The sequence below is a fragment of the Rhyacophila brunnea genome, unplaced genomic scaffold (genome assembly GCF_057557595.1).
Source record: "Rhyacophila brunnea isolate RB1 unplaced genomic scaffold, BYU_Rbru_1.0 scaffold_4, whole genome shotgun sequence".
NCBI lineage: Eukaryota > Metazoa > Arthropoda > Insecta > Trichoptera > Rhyacophilidae > Rhyacophila > Rhyacophila brunnea.
Genome location: NW_028233068.1, coordinates 40,566,316 through 40,587,309, shown reverse-complemented (window position 1 = coordinate 40,587,309; position 20,994 = coordinate 40,566,316). Strand labels below are relative to the sequence as shown.

The following is a 20,994-nucleotide window of genomic DNA, read 5'->3' as shown; positions in this document are numbered from 1 at the left end:
AAATAGAAACCTCCTAAAATATAGTACATTATAATCTTGGTGCGAATTTGGGGATTAAGTACATTTTATATATATATCGAAATATTGTAGATTTTTTTGTGGGTTATCATTTTTATTATCATAAGCAAATTCGTCGTATGAGGAGTGGGATAGTCCCGACTCCTCTGTAGACTCATCCATTTCAATTCGTGACACTCAGTAGGGCGTTTAACGTCGGCGGACAGCAGAGCCAGTCCAAAAACAAAAAAAATCTTTCTTAACTTTCTTTTTTAAGCACTACGGTGCATGGATGCAGCATCAGTCCCGTGCGGCTCCGTCTCGGGACGGAATGAGCACTTAAAATCACTTCTTTCAGACACGTTTAAAGCGTCATGGAAAGCGGCCGTGCATATCCACGGCTGTGCATATAAAATGACGGGTGGTGGTGGGAACTTTAACGTATATGCGGTATTTTGAATGAATTTCAACTATAAATAATTGAGTATGTTTCCATATTATCCTTCAAAGGCGGCCTTTAATACAAAAGATAATACGCTGGGTAACTCAAATTTGTCTGACAAATTGAATTAATTTTGAATCTATTAATCATTCAGCTAATGCATCAAGCTTTCAAATTTTATAATCAGTTTTTTTTATGTATCATAATAAATCTAGATTGAAAGACATTTTGAAAGACTATTGGCCATGACATTAATTAATCTATTATATAAAATGATTATCTCGCTCATGAGAAATTAGCGCTTTTAAAATGCGTATTATTTGAACGATGCACTTTAGAGTACCGTGTAATTATCTGCCTTCACTAAAAATATTCAAATCGTGATTGTGATATACCTGTAATTATAATTTGTCCATATGAAATGCACAACTTAATTGATCACGCACCTGTTATTATTAATAATCGTTTTATTCGGTCTGGCTTGCAGTAATTTATTAAAAGATTTTATGGATATATGGTCACGAAATCGCATTTGACGTTGATATTGTAGAATAATTTAAGAGACATGCAATGCAAGGGTTTGGGAACATTCATCGCACCCAGGGAACTCAGAAATAATGGGAACTAAAATACATAACGGGTAAGGCGATAGCAGGTAACCGACTCGAGTAAGGAAGAATCCGGGTTAAACTTACACACGTGTCAAGAATACGTTTTACGTCGAATACGGAAAACTGCTCACGGTTTATGCATTTACGCTCATTTAAAGTTGGTAACACACACTATTGCACGTGCATAATGCGTGCTTAATTTTCGTAGGACACTCACACATTCAAAACCTTGCATCAAGAAGTGGCGTATTGAATATAGCCTATCCGTATTCTATTTATTATCTGTTATGTGATCGCGCCTATAACCCATAACCAAAATGTCACCACCGAGACAAATCAAAGACGTCTCCACCATTAAGATTTATGAAATCAATTATGTGAAATAAGTACTAATAATTAATTAATAATGATGTGGTGGCGTCACTTCGAAAAGAGACCCATAGATGGCGCGGCCCATTGACTGGAATCCGCAAGCGCTATGTAGACGGATTAAGCTTTAACTCTATGTTAACTCCGTAATTGGTATCTCTCACACCAAGACATTGAACATGTCCTCTGAAATTGCCCGATTATGGAACCTGAACGAGCAAAGCCAGGGTCCGTCCTCACACGGACTCAATTGGCCACGCAGATCAGATCGCAACCGAGTAAAACTTTGCGGCATTCGATAAATTTGCAGCATCGTATGGGGAGCGGGATAGTCCCGATTCCTCTGTAGACTCGTCCATTTCAACTCGTGACACTGAATATGCGGATACACAAGGCGCGTAACGTCAGCGGACAGCAGAGCCAGTCCATTTTTTTTCTATTCTTAACTTCATTCTTTAAGTACTACGGTGCATGTTGGCAACATCAGTCCTGTGCGTATCCGTGTCGGGGCGGAACGAGCACTTAAAATCACTTCTTTCAGACACGTTCATAGCGTCGTGTACGACGGCCGTGCATATTTACGGCTGTATATACATGACGGATGGTGGTAGGAACCTAGTATTACAGCCAGCCAGCTTAGTGCCCACACGCACTTGCGGCAGGCCGCTGCGGCTAGCCGCGATGCGGCCTGCCGCAAGTGCGTATGGGCTCTTAGTCTGACTAGCTCTGACCATTTTGATCATACATGTTCTCTATTTTGAAACTAAGTGCCTTACACTATCAAAATTTGTTTCTAGTGATAATAGTGTGGTTTCTTGTTGTCAAATGTGATACCTACCTGAATTGAACTAATCCTTTAGCAAGTTCATCTGGTTATCTGGCCGAGTGATTTTTAATCAGTTTCGTGTACCGTTTGAAATATTCTCTGTTATTGTCTACATCTGTGAGCTCTGAATAAATACTAAAACCGGAAGCGATTCTATTTTATAAATAAAAAAGATAATATTATACGAAGTATTTTTTTTATGTTTCTTTTATAAATTTTGGAATGCGATATTCAATTCAATTAGTAACTACTTATTCATCAATAATGTTATTAATAGCATTTGATTTGAGCAAAAAATAGATTTGATCTGAAGCCTTGATCTTAACTCTATAATAATAGGGTCAAATAAAAGTCCATCTATCATTTGGTTTTCCAAAGGCTATCTACCTCCGCAAAGAAGAAGAAAACCTTCATTTTATTAAAGATAATAAAATTAATAATAATGGCCTACCTCTCCTGCAGTTTGGTATGTTTTGTTATTGTAGTGAGTGATTGACTCTTTTAGCGAAGGAAAATGACGCTCACGATTCTTCTATTAAGTGATCAAATTAGTATGACAAGATCGTGAAGGTGATATCGTTCTTTGTAATTGGTGCAACAAAATAATTTATCAAGGTGCTATTCGAAGAGTACAGTAAAATGACTACAATAAATCTATTTAATTAATAGTAATTTTGTAGATACTTAATTCAACCTACTAGGTATGTTAGGGATTGAAATACCAGTATTTAAAAACCGGTATTCCAGTATTTATCAATACCGAAATACCGGTTTTTTAAATCCAAAATACTGGAATTTTCGGTATTAAGAAAGCACACTCATTTACGTTTTTGAAAATGAACTATAATTATGTGCTGCTAAAATGCAAATATATTCAGTGAATCCAAATAAGGTGAAAAAATAATAAAAAAATTTCATCAAATATATTTATATAAGTAATTGTCGCGATGAATTATCATAATATTATTTCGAAATAGATAACATCCGTGACGAAAATGTTCAATTATTCTATAAGCGTTGAATTTAAGAAGGTTTTCCTGCAGCCGGACTTATTTGCACTTGACGAATTTTTGAGGGCTTTAGTTAAAATTATCAATATATTCAAATTATTTGTAAAAAATCACTAGTTTTACAATTATGATCAATACATATTTTTAATGTCAACATAATAAATGTAGGTATGTAGGTTTTTGCTATAAAATAATATGTTCAAAAGATTTTTATTGAAAGATATTTATTGATAAGCACCTACTTCTGTGTTTTTATGTTTAAGAAATACTGGTATTAATACCGGTATTCAATAAGAAATACCGAAAAACTGGTATTGATATTTTCATTCGGTATTGCAATCCCTAAGGTATGTGGTAAATCATGAGAGTAATATATTATAATTCATGATAAAATAAAACAATATAGAAAATAATGATTTTCCTACATCAAAACACAGTAGAGTGTAGAACATTAACTATCCAGACTAAGTGGGAATGAAAACTGTCCGGATAATCACTTTCAGATAATCTAAAACAATTTGCATAGATATTTTACTTTATTTCAATTTTCTCTTAAAGCAAGCTAAAAAAGTAAATAAAACGATATTTTTGTTCGTAGAAAATAATACGAGTATCATGTACCTTCGTATATGCAGTTACGTAAAATAATTACTCCACGTAGGAAAAAAATTAGGCTTGTAGGAACTCTGTTGGAATACACCTGGGTCCTCAAAACGACTTTAAAACGGCGTTGTTTAAATAAAGTTACATATTTTTAACAGCTTGCTGTTTTTGCATGATTTAACAAAAATTTGAACTATGAATGTTAATGAATGATATAAAAAAATGTGGATATTATAGTGGAACAATAAAATTAAACCTTGAATGTGCATAGATGCAATTTTTTATGGTGCGCAAGAATTAATGTGAATATTTTTACGGTTGTTATCGTCGACTCATAAGCAATATCACATCGCTTTCTCCTACTGAGTGTCCTTCCGCCTACGTCGCATTTACTGTCAAAACTATCGAACCTCACGCTAATGTGGTATGTTGATAGTAAATATTTTTTGTCGGTGGCATATTATATTGCAATCGATTAAAATAATAGTACATTTTATCAACAGTAGCTACACTTAATAATTTTTCGTACTCCGTAGCCCCGATCTATTTTGGGGCCCTGGGCAATTTAGTAGCCCTTTTAACTCAATAGCAAATCCGCTACTGACTTTATCGTTGTTTTTATTGATGCTATATTATGAACAATAATTGTCATTCTCTGTTTCAGTCATTTTACTAGATTGCAATATGTAGTTTTGTTCTGTCTAATTTCCTAACTCGTATTCAGTATTCGATACAGGCACAAAAAAGCAAAAGTTTATCATGCAACATGACTGATATAATATTTTAAATTATAACATACACACCGTTGTTTATTTTATGTAATAATAAAAAGGTGAAAGATGCTATTATAAAATTTGGCAACATAACTCAGGAAGTGGCGGATTAAAAAGCAATAATTTGACTTCTAATCACGATAAAGAAGACCGCTCTTGTTTTTTTAGTAACGGGTTTTGGTTACGTAAGGTTAAAACACCTTTTCCTTAGGCCAATATTAATAAGTAACAAAACACGCAAAGCGTATGTGATAAGTTATTTGAAAGAAACTAAATCTTTCGTTTCTATCATAGCTGTTCTCAACCGTTGTGTCGCGACATTTTGGTGTGTCGTTGGTATTTATTGAACGATATTCGCAAAACAAAACCAAATAAGAATAGGATGATTTGGTGCCGCCGACTGGACGCCGGATAACTGGAGTTCAAATAGATGACTGAAATCTATGTACCGTTACGTTATGACTTGAACCAGCAACCAGATGACCAAGCTTAATGTCGACTGTCGCTTTCATATTAAAATTTTGCACTGAATCTCAGTGATAGACTTGTCAGTTTACGTACTGGTCCAAATCGTAACGTATAGTATACGTTTTATAACTTTGCATTTTTTTTGCATCTTTACTATACTGATACGCCTTTTTGTCTGATTACTTCGCATAAAATTAGATCAAATGATATTTACTTGTGTTAATATAATACTACATATTATGTAGTAATACATAAATGGACTGATAATATATTATGTAAAAAGAATATTTTTAGAATATATTACATAATTTTCACCCTAGAGCCGGAGTGCAAAGCTATGAAGCATATACTCTACGTGTATTTATTTGCACACGTTCCCTAGCCTAAACCCACAGCATATCCGCAGTGGAATACAAAAAAAGCAAAGAAATTTATATCAGAACATTTAAAATATATTCGAAAGTAGTTTTTATATAACTTTTATACGTTCGCGCTCATTTACTATGTATCTTGGTCTGTACTAGGTAATTAAATTTACCTGTACAGCGCTTAGATGTCGTCTCCAGATGTGCTCTCATTGAGCTGTCCATCTGGCGTCGCTTATCAAGTCGGAGGTACCGAATCGTTCTCTAGACCCAATAAAATGATGTATATAATGCAGTGTATGAATAATTTGTTTTTTTTTCATGGATATAGAGTATTATTATGTTAGTTACAAAATACAATATTACCGATTAGCTGATGCTGGGTAAATTTATGAAAGGCTTTTGCTATTTGGTGGTTTTGAAAAATATAAATTAAACATCTTGTCCGTCTTAGCCTACATAGAAAAATAAAATTATTCAATATTGTTGTCTGATTCTCAACATAAACAATTTTTTAAGTCACTCAGGTAGAATTATTGCAATTAAAAATAGGGCTTTGTAAAGTTTACATGCATTTCCTAGTCATGATAATTTATCACAAAAATGATAAATTATTTATATCTCTCTCATCAATGGTTTATATTTAAGTATGTAAAAGTTATATAATAAATTTTGTATGTTTTGAGCAGTACTGTAATGACGAAAGTACTTAATATAAATGTGGTGTCACTATAAGAAACATGTTGAGAATACCTTCAATTCTACTGTTATAATGAAACATAGTATTTTTCGATGAGTGCATTTAAATTTATAATACTTACAAGTGTTAATTAAATAAGATGTTTTTAAGCTCACATATCAAATGATATTATACTTGAAATAATATGTATCAAAGTAAATTTTGGGTCACTCAGTATAAATAATCACTGACTAATTTCATAATTAAAGCAGTAAAATGATAACATTTTCTCATCGTAGATAGGTAAACATATCAAATTTAATTTACAATTAACCAAAAGGAAACGGAAAATGTTAAAATTGTAATAGTTTAGCTCAGCATTGTTAATCAGCATGAGAAATCTTCACAAAACATGTTCGTCTGATAGAAAATTCGCACGCAAAAAAGTTGTTGTATGAGAAAATTTTAAACTGAATTTTTGACGAAGTTTTGAGCATCGAACGAGATCGAACTGTTTCTGAATACGACTGAAATGATAGTATTTATGAGTTAGTTGCAGCTAAAAACATTACATAGTAATCTCTGATAATGTGAATGTTTTCGTCTGCTGAAATAATATGGAATCACGGAAGCCTAGTTTGATAATAATTACCTACGTAAAATAATTGACATCAAATTTATAATTACATGATTTTTAATTTTAGGCGTATGTTGAAAGATAAATGAGAAACAAAGAAAATGTAAAAAAGACCTTATTCCATGATAATGAGGCTGATAATAGGATTATTGGAGCCAATAATTAAATTAACTGCATATAATTTTACATAGTAAATTCATTTAATTAACCAACATACCTGGGATAAAAATACGTCTAGAAGACCGTATCTGCACGTAGGTATAATATAATCGAATATTTAAAAAAAGTTTCGGAATGCGTTATAATACAAAAAGTCAATAATATTATGTATTGCTATAATTATAGATCAAATTCTGATCGGAAACTTACATAGTTTCATCTTTTTGTATCTTCAATAACGTGTCCGGAAACTTATACGTATGCAGTTCGCCGTATCACACTTCACCGTGAAATGTTGTATCGGAAACATATGGCCTTATATTAAAGACCACCTAACCTCTTTGGGTCGTACTCATATAGTACTGACATCAAATTCATGTCTAAATAAAACACGATTCTTGTCGGTTTATACTTTACAGGAAGTCAGCAGCAAACAAATTTTGAAAATATCCGATATACTGGATTATTTGTTAGGTTAAGTATTCATTCTTGAATTCATGAATTTTGGCAAAATCACAACTATGAAAATTGAATTAATGTTCATATTAAATCTAATAAAATTGGAGACCATATAGTATACGGTCATATCTTTCCGATGGAAAACTCACGGCGAATTGTGTCACTGTGAAACATTTTACGTAACCTAACCCTCCAATAAAGTATCTCATATTATAACGGAAATGTAGGTATTGTAAGTTTATATGAATGATTTATTATTGAAATAAATTTTAATGTTTTTTTCTCCTCTATTTAGATGCCAAGTTTTGGGTCGGGCGAGGAGATAAACCATCACCGCAAGGAATCAGGATTCCTGATGAAAATGGAAAAGAGGTTCCGCTCAGACTGTACGATCACAAGACCATTGTCTTGACTTTACCGCAGGTAACTTTGAAATATCTAAAATAGACTGAAAATATCAAAATGATACTAAGTATTTATACACTAATCATTGTAATACCGGTTGAAATATTTATTGCGAGGTTTCCGAGATTAGTATTTGGAATTAGACAAAAACTAGTAAAAAAAAATGAATCGTATATTGGGGCCTTAGATTAAATTAAGTAAATAGATGCAGTATTTGTATACAACAATAATACGAAAAAGTTTAGTATTTCAACAAAATTCGATAATCAACTATTAATAGTTCTACTGGCTATTGTATTTTTTTCACAATGGACAATAACGTCCTACTACTCTGCTATTAACCAGTGCGAATTGCATGTTAAAAGTTATCTCATATTCAATCGCTGATTGGGCCTTTCTTACAAGTGAAGTAACATATGAGTTTCCAACTAAAGAACAAATGTAGGTTGTTTAATAAAAATTAAAGACTATGCTGTAAATTAATGAACGAATGGTCACAGTATATAATACATACGATATTTTAGAATTATGTAGGTTTATCTTTTTTTTGAGAGCATAATTCCATGACATATTGTTGTTGAAGTCATATCGTTTTCTGAACATATATATATATATAAAATCTAATCCTGAATGCAAGCAGTATTGCAAACTCTAGTAACTACTGATCATTTATATTATTTAAGCTTTGATAAAAAATGTGAGTAACGCTAAAAAATCTTTTACCAGGACCTGACAGTGTTCGACATTGGCCACTTTGGAGTGTGGTGTGAAGCCTTCACCGTGGATTTCGGCCACATTCGTATTCCTGAAATCACCAATGTTCCCCCTTCGCTGAAAATGCTGGGAGTCAGTCCACAGGTAAGATTATGAAAACTTTGCACAATTTATTACATTGAAGCACTTATAATATATTTGTACAATTAAAAAAAAAAAAATGTATGTTGGTATTACAACTTTAAACAAATCAAACTGGAAATAATAATAAATAAAATAAATACGAGTACAATATAATGATCGACTTATTTGAAAATAATGATGCAATTATAATAAGTCGACCCAAAGAGTATAAACGTACTATTGTATATACCTATTATGTACTATTTAATATTAGGCTAGTCATAGACTGGAAGATCAATCAATTATCAAATCAATTATTGTGATATTTTTGACATCGAGTCCATCTTTGTCATCTCTTGTGTTTGTCGTTTCGTATCTGGTATTGATTGGAACGTCCATCTTCGCCTTATATCACCTGTATACGTGCATGGATTTACTTACACTAATATTGTGTATTTTAAACTATCGCGATAATAAGTGTTTACTTATTCTTAAAGAGGAAGCGTAGTATTTGACAGATCGTGAACATCGGTTAACCTCAAACTGACTCTCTGCGCGATGTAGTTTGTTTTTTACTGGCAGGTTTGCCACTATCGTTCTAATGCACACACGCAAATATCGCACAGTCCAATTGTCGCGTAACAATTCAGAAGGTTCTGAACTTTTTTGATACTTGTCTTCAATCTTGCAATTTGCACGATAATACGTTATGGCCGCGATGAGTAAATGCATAATATAATACAATATATAATATAAATCTATATAAACGGGGTATAACATCTCAAGTATATTATATTACTTAGTATACAATATATAATTTATGCTCAAATATAAATATAAATTTAATGGTACGGCGTCAATTCACTGATTCAATGATTTCTGTTTTTTTTTTGGATTCTACTTAAGAAACTGCAATCAAAAGTTTTAAGCTTCATATTATCTCATATGGAGAAAAATTTAATTGGATAACGTAGATAAATTAAGTTTTTAGTAAATAATTGATATTTTTACTTTAACTTCTTAAAATAATGTCATAAAGAAAGGCTGTGTGCTCCACTGGTGTATGAATTTTGGCTTTAATAAAATCATCATAATCGTGTTATACTTACTTTATTCTACCGAAACATCTGATTATTACACTTCTTGAACAATAATTTACAATGTTGTTATCCGAACACTTACAGTTACTTTACGGAGAATCAAAATACCTTGCAAGCACACTTACTTACTAGAGTGTGCAGCATCTTTTGAGAAAATCAAGTACTACGGATAAGACGTAACACGAAGTAACTCTTTAACTTAAAAGCCATTAAAATATTCCAAATGTACTTAATTGCCGATTTTATTATTTAAAAGGAGGTTCAATTAAATTGATGTTAATTAAGATATTGCGCGAATGGTTATAATTATGATATACTTAAGTATGTATAAGCACGCTCATATTATAATATAGATACTGTGCTATGTAACATACTATTTATCTTTTCGAAACTACATAAATTTGATGTGCGTATTTTATGATGAAAATTTTAATTCATTGATTTAATTAAATAGTTCAGTAGGCAAGCACTTGTATGAATTATATAACTATGCATTTTTCGATAGGTTAGTTATGAGTCTCAAAATGCAAGTCTAGGACGATTTGGCGCCGGGACAACTGGACGCCACGAAATTCGAAAATAAATATACGTTAGGTACTTATAGGTACTTTTAAAAATATATTTTATATTATTATTTATATTTAGGATACTATATTATGATTTAATCGTGTATATGTTTAAGTTCCAACTAAAAAAGAGTTTGTTATTTTTATATAAAGCCTTAAGCATGGTAATTCTCAATCCGCAATAAAAAAAACATTATGTTAAGAGTAAAATGAATTAAAACTACTAAGTAGTACATAGAAACTGATTAAAATTCCTCGCCTACGTTCTGTATACGTATCTACGACAGTGCGGCGTCCAATTGTCCTGGCGTTCAGTTGTCCCATTCCCTAAAATGCCGATGTAGGGATTTTGACACGTCATGTTGGGGTTTTGATTTTCGGGATTATAATTTAAACCTGTAAGTGAACATGTAAACTATAATCATATTCTGTAATTAATTAATTATAATAAACCAAAGTAATTCATAGTCGTAAAAAGTGACGTTCATTTTTTATTAATAAATTCGTTGGATATAATATAAACTTAATTAATTTTAGACAGTTGTTCCAGTTTCCATTTCTCGTACAAACAAAATCTGTTAATACAAACTTCCACTCTATGGAGGCCCATATTATGATCCTATTTGGATCTGATATGGCCGGAAATAATATATACATATGTAATTTATTATTATACGAGGGTGGGTCAATAAGTCCTTAGAAAAGCCGACAGGTGGCGCGACTAGTACTGCAAGCGGTTTGTTTTCATGCAGCGGCACTACCGATTCAGTATGCTGCGAAGTTTCAATCAGATTGGTCGGGTTGTTGTGCGTTTCTCGTACATTTAAAAAAAAAATTGCTTGTGGAAAATGGAAAAATGGAAAATGGAGAAAATTGAGTTTAGAGTTTTTATTAAACATTTTAATATAAAAGGGTTAACAGCAAAGGAAATAAAAAATGAGTTGGATTTAGTTCACGGCATATCTGCTCCTTCACTTGCAACTATTTATAACTGGTTAAATGAATTTAAACGTGGTCGTACATCAACAAAGGATGAACCACGCTCAGGACGTCCTGTAGAGGTGACTACACCAGAAATGATCAATAAAATCCACGATATGGTGTTAAGTGACCGAAGATTAAAGTTGAGTGAGATAATTGAGGTTACAGGGATCTCAAAAGGTAGCGTCATTTCTATTTTACATGACAAATTGGGCATGAAAAATATTTTTGCAAGATGGGTGCCGCGTTTGCTCACAGTCGACAATAAACGCAGTAGGGTGGTGGCCTCTAAAGCCCTGTTGTCGCTCATGCAACGCAATCCGGATGAATTTTTTTCGTCGCTTTGTGACTGTAGATGAAACATGGATACACCACTATACTCCCGAGACGAAAGAACAGTCAAAGCAGTGGATTGCGAAGGCAAACCATGTCCAAAGAAGGCGAAAACCGTAAAATCAGCTGGTAAGGTTATGGCTACTGTATTTTGGGATGCACGTGAAATTATTTTCGTTGACTATTTGGAAAAAGGAAAAACAATAACAGGGGATTATTATGCATCTTTATTGGACCAGCTAAAAAACAAAATTGAAGAAAAACGGCCTCATTTAAACAGGAAAAAAATCCTCTTTCATCAGGACAATGCCCGTGTTCACACATGTTTACGATCAATGGCTAAAATTGAAGAATTGAAGTTCGAATTGGTCGACCACCCACCGTATTCGCCAGATTTAGCCCCCAGTGACTTTTTCCTTTTCCCAAACTTAAAAAAATGGCTAAGTGGACAACGTTTTTTTTCAAATGAAGAAGTCATCGATCGGACAAATGCTTATTTTGAGGACCTTCCGAAAACTTATTTTTCTGACGGTTTAAAAAAAATTGAGAAACGTCTAACCAAGTGTATTGAGCTCCAAGGAAATTATGTTGAGAAATAAAAAAAAAATACAAAAATAAAACCTGTTTTAATGCTTTTTTCTAAGGAATTATTGACCCACCCTCGTATATTGTTTTACAATAATGTAATAATAAGATAAACTTTTAACCAGCTAACTTTATTAAATCAATTAGGTGTATAAGGGAGATGTTCTTGATTTTTTCATCGATGTATATCGTTCAAATTCAATATATATATATTTTTACATTATAGTGAACATTACAAATTATTAATTTAAGACGTTCACAACGTGACATTTATAAACAAAGAAATATTATTAAAACAGTATTATATAAAAAATAAATAGATCAGTATTAAGTTATTAAACAGTAGAAAAGTTTAAACACAACAATATTTATAAATTAGATACAAGAAAGTACACCGAATGAGCTAAGCAGACCCCATTTTAAGAATTTATAAAACAATGCCTACCAAAACCCCATCGTCATGCAGGTGGAATATCCGAAGTGATTTGGTTGAACAGAGTTATTGTCCTCCCAATTGCGATTACCAATGGCAGGTTAGTTCTGCACCTCGGGAGAACAACACCCTTCCTACTAAAATCACTATAAATACAATGTTATTTTGAATTCTGTTCGTCATTATCGTATAAAACGGTAAGAGTATAATAATTATTACTATTTTAAGCTTCCTGTAATATTTTTCCGGTTTTGTCATCATTTTTATTTTCGGATGTACCTACTTATAATATACATTTTTCAAATAAAATAAATACTAGTTATTACTATCTGTTAAACGATATAAAATAATTAGATTTTGTTAATAAATAGGTATTTTAATAAGGTAATTTTTTTTTTACAAATAATACAAATTTCAGTTTTTTAATACACCTTTTAGCTTAATTTTTGTCTCCAAAACGTAAATACTTATTGTAATTTATTCTACTTTACAGTACGTATTGATAAAATAATTAAAACTGTACTCGTAATTGGAAGATTTTATTTATATGAATGCTACAAAATTAATATAATTAAATTAGCATAACTGCGGGAATATTAGAAACTTCATGATATTGTTGAAGCTAAAGAATCAGATGTTAGGGCGTGTAAGTTATTACGTTGATCATTCATACAACACCTAAGAGTGGTTTCACACGGAGGATTCACATATCCGATACAGCAGTGGAGGTAGGCTGTTAACATACGCCATACATAACGCACATTAAACTTTGTGAGTTGTACGTATTTGTTTTCATTGCAATAAGACTACAATTTACAGATGGCGTTGGTGAGTTTTTAAAATTCAATTAAACCCTGCGAAGCCCAAGCCATAATATTAAAAAAATACTCGTCGATCTATAAAATATCTAAAAATAAACAATTAAATCATACATAACTTTGGATATTGTATAATAGAATAATATTTTTTATCTATTATAGTTTCGTTAAGGCAGGGCTTAATGAATTAAAAAAAAAATGAACCAACACTAATAATATTTGTGTAATATGTATTCTTAATCTAACGAAAACAAATAAGTATGAATGAAAAAGTGTGCACAATATTGTCGTATCGCCCAAAATAAACTAAAAGTATTATGGTTTAGTTAGGTTAGGTTAGGTTAGGTTAGGTTAATAATATAATTGTAATATAATAATAATAATAATTGATTATTAAAAACTAATCAACACCATCTGTAAATTGTAGTCTAAATACGTATAACTAACAAAGTTTAATGTGCACTATTTAGGCGGATCTTAACAGCCTACTTCCACTCTTTGCTACTGCGATACAGATATGGCGTTATTGAGTTTACTTAATACGCATAAGTATCTCTGTATGAAAGGTTATATTTGTTTAAATTTAAATTATGTATCCGTCATACCTGTATCACATACGTGAATATATTGTGCAAAAACGATTTAAGTCAGTATAATGGATGCAATGACTTACATCCTTTAGCATCTGATAGAACTCTAATAATATTATAATAAACAAAACTAATAGTTTAGCTTAATTATTCTAGCAAGGTCACGTCGTGCAATAATACATTTTATATGTCGGATCAACAACTCTGCTCTAAACACGTTCTATAACGAACTGCCATCTTTAATCTCTTACAAAAAACACGTCTTGAAAACATTAACGGTTGTTTATATAATAGCAATGAAATGAAATTGAAAATATTGTTGAATTTCAAAGAGACGCTGAAATATTTTAATCTCTAGGTAGGTAAGTCAGGTATTTAAATATATTATTCATATTATGGATAGTTGAAGATGATATTAATATTATAATGAACATCGTACACTTCGGATTTTTGACGAGTGTGAGTAAATCATAAGAAACGAGAGCGAGCTCTCCCCCGGCAGTTTTATTTTAGGAATATTTTTTCAGTACGCAAAAATTAATAATATAATACGTAAAAAAATAAATCGAAAGAATTGATTCGGTGAGGCTTGGTTACATTTTTTAAACAATATTCTGATACATATTAATATTTGTTAATTTAACAGGGACTTGTTTTAATAATGAAGAATCTATACGAGTATATAAATTTTGTGTTTGATTCGATGATTTGTAATTAAACTGTTTATTAAGAAATTTTATATTTGGAACTGGTCTGTCTACCAGTATTTCTCCATGTGTCCCGCCAAACCAATCCGTCAATATATCTATGAATGTAAATATTTTCATGTTTGCGAGATGGGTAAATGTAAACAGTATACCATTTATTAGTGATTTTAGAATAAATAATAACAATATAAAAGGAACTTTTTATATACCACGTTTTCAAATTTTCTGTTGAATCATATTAAACTTGATAATCCTATGTATTAATAAATATAGAATGCTGAAATGTCATTTTGACATTTCATATTGATTTCCATAGTAACGCACGTATATATTAATAATTTATTTGCTAGGACCCACTTAGCAACCAATAATAGTGAGTAGTAAATATTACTTTTAACGAATCTTTTCCGAAACATACAAAACAGAATGAACTGAAAATGAATTCAATTCTGCTTAAAGATGCCCAAAAGTATTAAAAAAAATGCATTCCCGTCGTGTTCTGATATATTCTAAAAGTTTCAAATGTCTAGCTAGTCGAGAAGTTAGTTAAAAATCTTGGACAAACAAGAAAAAATCTGTACGGGACAAACAAGAATACGAGCTAATAAAAACATTGTAAAATAATACTATTTAATTTATTCAACGAATAATTCACAAATCCGTGATGTTGGTTAGTAATTAAAGTAATTATTACCTACTTTGATTTAAAAAAAAGCCGATTGCCAATAGTAACTCAATTTGGAAAGCACTTCAGAGTGTGTTGTAAGAGCCATTAGTTAAATTTTGTTGCAATTAGATATGATACCTATGGCATTGTAGTCGATGTAATTCCAAGAGACGTAGGTTCGATTCCTGCTCGGTGTCGTATTTAAAAAAAAGATTTTTGTATTGGTTATATATTACTTTCTCAGAAATGTTTTCAAAATTATCTATGTAGAAAAATATTACCACTCATCTGGTATGGTTTACAAACAGGTTTGTTTATAGGGGGCGAAAATTTTTGCACATTGAAATAGTTTCGGGTAATTATTTCAGACTTTCAGATAATCTTAAAAGTGGTAAAATTGTTGTAATATGATTAATTAATATCGTTTTGAAATTCAATTAAATAAGAAAATCGAATGATCACTACTTACATACATATTTTTGACAACGATTGATCTAAGTTTTCATCATTTTGCTAAAATGGTCTGACTAATCAAAAGCGTTCTAAATCTTCTCATTAATTTATTTTATCTTGCACTGTCAGTCTTAGATATTAAAAAAAAACACTCTGTAGGTTATTTTTAGTAGACAACACAGTCGTATGTATTATCTTTAACTATTTTATGTGTCCTCTATATTTAATATATATATTTAATTTAATAAAAAAAACCTCTTAGCAATCAATCACTGGATAAAGCAATCGTATAAAACTCTGTTTTTTCGCCTGACCCAGTAGACGTGAAATATCACCGTCGATTTAGTAGTAAGTAAAAAATCTCTTTTGTGTTGCATAATCGAACACGTCTCGGTCGAAATTGAATTTTATATTATTTATAGATTTATGTGGCCATGAAAACTGAAATTTCATTCACTTACTTGACCGTGCCGTGGGAAAAGAAATAAAAACTGCACACCTGAGAGGAATTGATTTATCATCAAATTGTCATTTCTTGACACGTACACTCCTTTTGTGATTTTCTTATATTTATTTCTATGAACGTATAAATATTTGAGGGGAAATGTATTAAAATATTAAATATTGTAACGCCCACGGTGGCCGAGCGGCTTAAGAGTCAGTTTATAATATCGTGGGTCCCAGGTTCGAATCCTGGGTCTAGCAAATACACATATTGTTTTTCAATTTATTTTTGGAGTCAGAGTATGGACTTAATAGGTTGAGCAATTGAAGAGAATGATGCTGTTTTATCCGAATGGAAAATTCATCGTGCAACTCTGCCAGTGCAAACATGCAGTGTCAATGCAAATAGCATAATATTAAAAATATCTCGCTTAGGATCGATCTATGCTCCGTACTTAAGTATGTAAGTAAGTATAAAAACTAACTAGGTACTTAGATATTTATTTTTTAAACGAAATTGTTTTTAAATAATAAATAATATGCACGATTTAAGAATGTAACGAATTATAACATAATATATTAGAACAACCCTAGAAACATATATTATGTCTTATAAATCCAACTTAGGAATAATTAATTGTCAGTATTATCAATAGCTTGTTTTAAAAAGATAAAAAATAGTAATTTACTTAATTAAGTCATTTGATCATAAAATTCTAAACAAAACTTTCAAATAATGTTAAAAGCCACTCGCCACATAATCGGCTTTTAGTAAGTGACATTCATGGCCCCCATGTCCTGAAGCGGGCCCCCAGGCCTAGATGTTTGGCGGGCCCCCCTACCTATCGCTAAGGTTAAGACCCGTGTAATTTTCTACTAATACAATAGTGATCCCCAAATGGTATTCTGCAGGGTTCTGTGTAAAATAAAGGGTTTTTCGAGATTTTTGGCATTTTTAAATTAATCAACTTCAATTGTCAGAACGGTATCATATTATGAAGCAATGATCGCGACCCCCTTTTGTGATAGCCAAGTAACATGCGGCCTTTCGCCGTATTGGATAAAATAGTCGTTTTTATTAGCCAGGAAACACACTAAAAATAATTATAAAATAAGACTCCACTTGTGAAATAGCGCCGCAGGCAACTTTTTTACGATTAGCGTGAATTTGTAGTGTATGTTTATCTCGCTTAAGTGATCGACCCGCCACGCCGGGCCCCTCCTAAGTCTGGACCCCCAGGCTAGAGCCCTGTCATCCCCCCCTTGTGGGGGCCATGGTGACATTATCACATTTTTTAAGGTTGCAGTGGATACTAATTATGCATTTTTAATGCCGACTTATTTGTCGGTCATATACGGAGTAACACTTTAATTCCAAACTCCGTTTTTTTTTTTAAATTTCTATCATACGCCAGTATCGACCATCATTGATTACTACATATTATTGCGGTATTCGTTGGGTACTTTGGGTCTTATACCTATAGTTCTAGTAAATAATATATTGTCTAAAATAAAAAAAAAATACATAAGTAACTATCTACATTAAAATAACTATAAAATGTGAAGATAGAACTTTTCTGATATGTTAATTTAATTGGTGCACAGATACTAAATTCTACCCAAAATTTGTTTATATGGGTATAAACTAGGAGAAAATAATTAAAGACTGTGAGAAAAGGTATTAGTTGCAAAACCACTTTTTAAAATTGAATTAAAAAATAACATCCATCATTAAATAGTAACATTATGGTATAATAAAGAAAAACATGACATGTAATTATAACAATGTAGATATTTTAGATATTGATTGATCTATTAAGGACGAAGTGTCTGAAAAACCAAATTCCTACAATATATTTGTGTTCATTCCATATTTTTAAAAATATCCATGTAAGTAATGGAAAATTAATTAGTACTGTGTAATAATGGTCAATTTATTTTGTAAACTGGCATAATTTGTATACCTACGTCAATTTTATTCATTCTTTAATATTTTAAAATATAAGAAAATAATTAAATTTTATGGGATATTCTTTAAAGAGAATTGTTATGAATACATATTGTATGTGCTTAAACTGAACTCTTACTACATTGCAGAAGGGTGATTTTGTCAAATCTCTATAATATTTTCTAGAAAAAACACTCATCTTTCCATTAAAATATTTTATGGAATGGTATACCCTGAATAGGTATACGAGGTCAACGATTTTAGTTTCTTCTGTCGTTGAACAAACAAAGTTTTTTTTAAATCCCTAGTATATCCCGGTTTTTGTAAATATCGTGGAATAAAAGTTCACAGAGTACCTAACTGACTTTGCAACTAAACTAGTTCCCGTATGTGGAAACAAAAAAAATAATGATACATATTGGTTATATTTTTCTTGAAGATGTGTTTATGAAATACTAAGAAAAAGATACTTATAATCAATTTAATTATGAAGGTGTGATCACTTAGAGTTGTGAGCACTTATAAATTTATCAAAAAAAGAGTTTTATAAGGTGTCGAAAGTGAGTCATCGTAGTTGATCAGCCAGTGGTGGCTCGTTGAACCCAAACACTTGTGCAACGAGCAGATGTAACGCACACACATAATGGATATAGTTGTTTTTACAAAAGGAGGTAGACTTTCATTTATTATTAAACTACCTATTCAAAAATCCTCGTAAAAGTATAGGTATATGTAACTTTATGAACGCTGATTAAAAGGGAGTCTGTACACATTATCAAACAATTAAGTTTTGCAATTCTATAGGTATTATAAATTATAATAATTATAGGTATGTATATCACTATTTTTATTGCCACATCTCAGTTTTCAATATGTAATTGACGTATTCTATAAAACAGTACGGTCACTATACTATACACTATACTATAAAACAGGCCGTGTTAAAAGATAGCACGTTTGCCGATTAACCTCCAGTGATAATTAACTGCCTATGCGTCTATTCCATACACAAGGTGGCTATCGATTGTAGTTTATCATAGTTTTGTATTGCGGGGGTTATTTGTTAGACTCATTACAAATTTATAGAACGGTTTTGTGTAGCTTTTTGTGCTCAAAAATAATAGTTTAAACTAAAAGATTATATACAATAAAATTTAGTTAAAATAACTGATAATACTGACTATTTATATCGGCCAATGGGTAGCCATATAAAGCAAATTCTATCGGATAACAAATATTATGTTGGTGTTATTGACCATCTTAAATATTAAATTCACCTCTACAATAAGTTATCCGTCTAAACTGTCAAAAAGTGCTATGTTTTAACAGCTCCTCTCTTGGCTGTGTTAACTTTTAGAGTGTGAAAGACAGTTTTCTTATTGTAAAAATAAATTTTCATACCTCCATACATAAAATATATGATAAACTACCATTAATAGCCATCAATAGCCGCCTTGTGTATAGAATATTCCCACTGAATACACAAAGTGATAAATGCGATATTTTTATCACATCTATTACCTTTTTATTGCTTTTAGAGTAAAGTGATAAATGTTAGAATAGCCTCGCAGGAACTTGTGAAGTGATTCGTGAGAAGGAAAATGTAATTTACACATTTAACATTAAAGTGACTAATTTTTATGACTACTGTGTTGACTCTAATGTTATATTATGCATAATGATAATAACAGATATTTTCGTTATACATAGTTTACTGCCGGATTTTTAAAATGTGCACTGGTTGTCAGAAATCTGTATTCTCGTGCGATATCTAAATACGGATATTGATTGAAAAAATTATTACTTAAGTGAATTTGACCTGGTCGAGCTATTTGAACCTGTTACTCTTTGGGTCAAGAGATGAGTGTTCTAGCCTAGATATTATATAATAATATAATACTAACACTTCACTACTATTTTATATACGATTCCATATTATATTGTGAAATTATGCTGTATCTACATTTTTTTTTTCTTTTTGCAATAGGTAATCGTAAAAACTGTCAATAATTATTTTTATAACTCACCTATGTTATGGACGATTACAATCTCTCACATGTACTAAATTGAATGATATTTGAGAAAAAGCCAAATGTGGGTCGAGTTAGCATTCACTTTGAAGAGTTGCACCGAGGACTTGAACGGGTGTCCTTCAGAAAATTTTATAGCATAATAAAATATATTTACTGTCTTACTAACCGAACTGGAATGTTTTATTTTTATAACACGTTATGAAGGATTTGCTTGCACATTAATATTTTTAGAGCCATAGTAAACGGTGTTTAATGTAGGTACTTATCCTATTAACTTTATTATAAATACAGTCGAACTTGGTTATTACGAGGAAGATGGGACTGACTGAATTTGCTCGTAATAAGCGTTACTCATTACATCAGATAAGAGGTATTTTTTAAATGAGCGGTCACACTACACAAAAAGTCAAAAATAAAAAATCTGAAAACCATCGTAAAAATCCCCGAAACAAGCATGGCATTCATAAACTACAAAAGAAGTTGGTTACTGTAATGAACGCTGGTAGGTACCTACGGACTTCACAAACCTTGGATTTTTCAACCATATGCGTGGATACTTTTTTATTATTGTCGGCGAAACACCAATTAGGTAGGTAGGTACTTAGACACTTAACTAGTGTCATAATTGTAATCCGACCCTGGCGGCATCCTGTTTGACCGGATTTTATTGCTTAGGGTCGAAATGTTTTTAAAAGA

General features: G+C 31.4%; 1 protein-coding gene across 1 annotated transcript in view; it reads left to right on the top strand.

The window, feature by feature from the left end:
* LOC147067370 (protein Skeletor, isoforms D/E-like) overlaps positions 1-20,994 on the top strand; it is a 91,675-nt gene that overhangs the window by 37,859 nt on the left and 32,822 nt on the right. The window contains exons 5-6 of the mRNA XM_085954271.1: positions 7,694-7,821; positions 8,530-8,661. Coding sequence (XP_085810397.1) covers positions 7,694-7,821; positions 8,530-8,661 — 260 coding nt within the window. The remainder of the gene's footprint in view (positions 1-7,693; positions 7,822-8,529; positions 8,662-20,994) is intronic.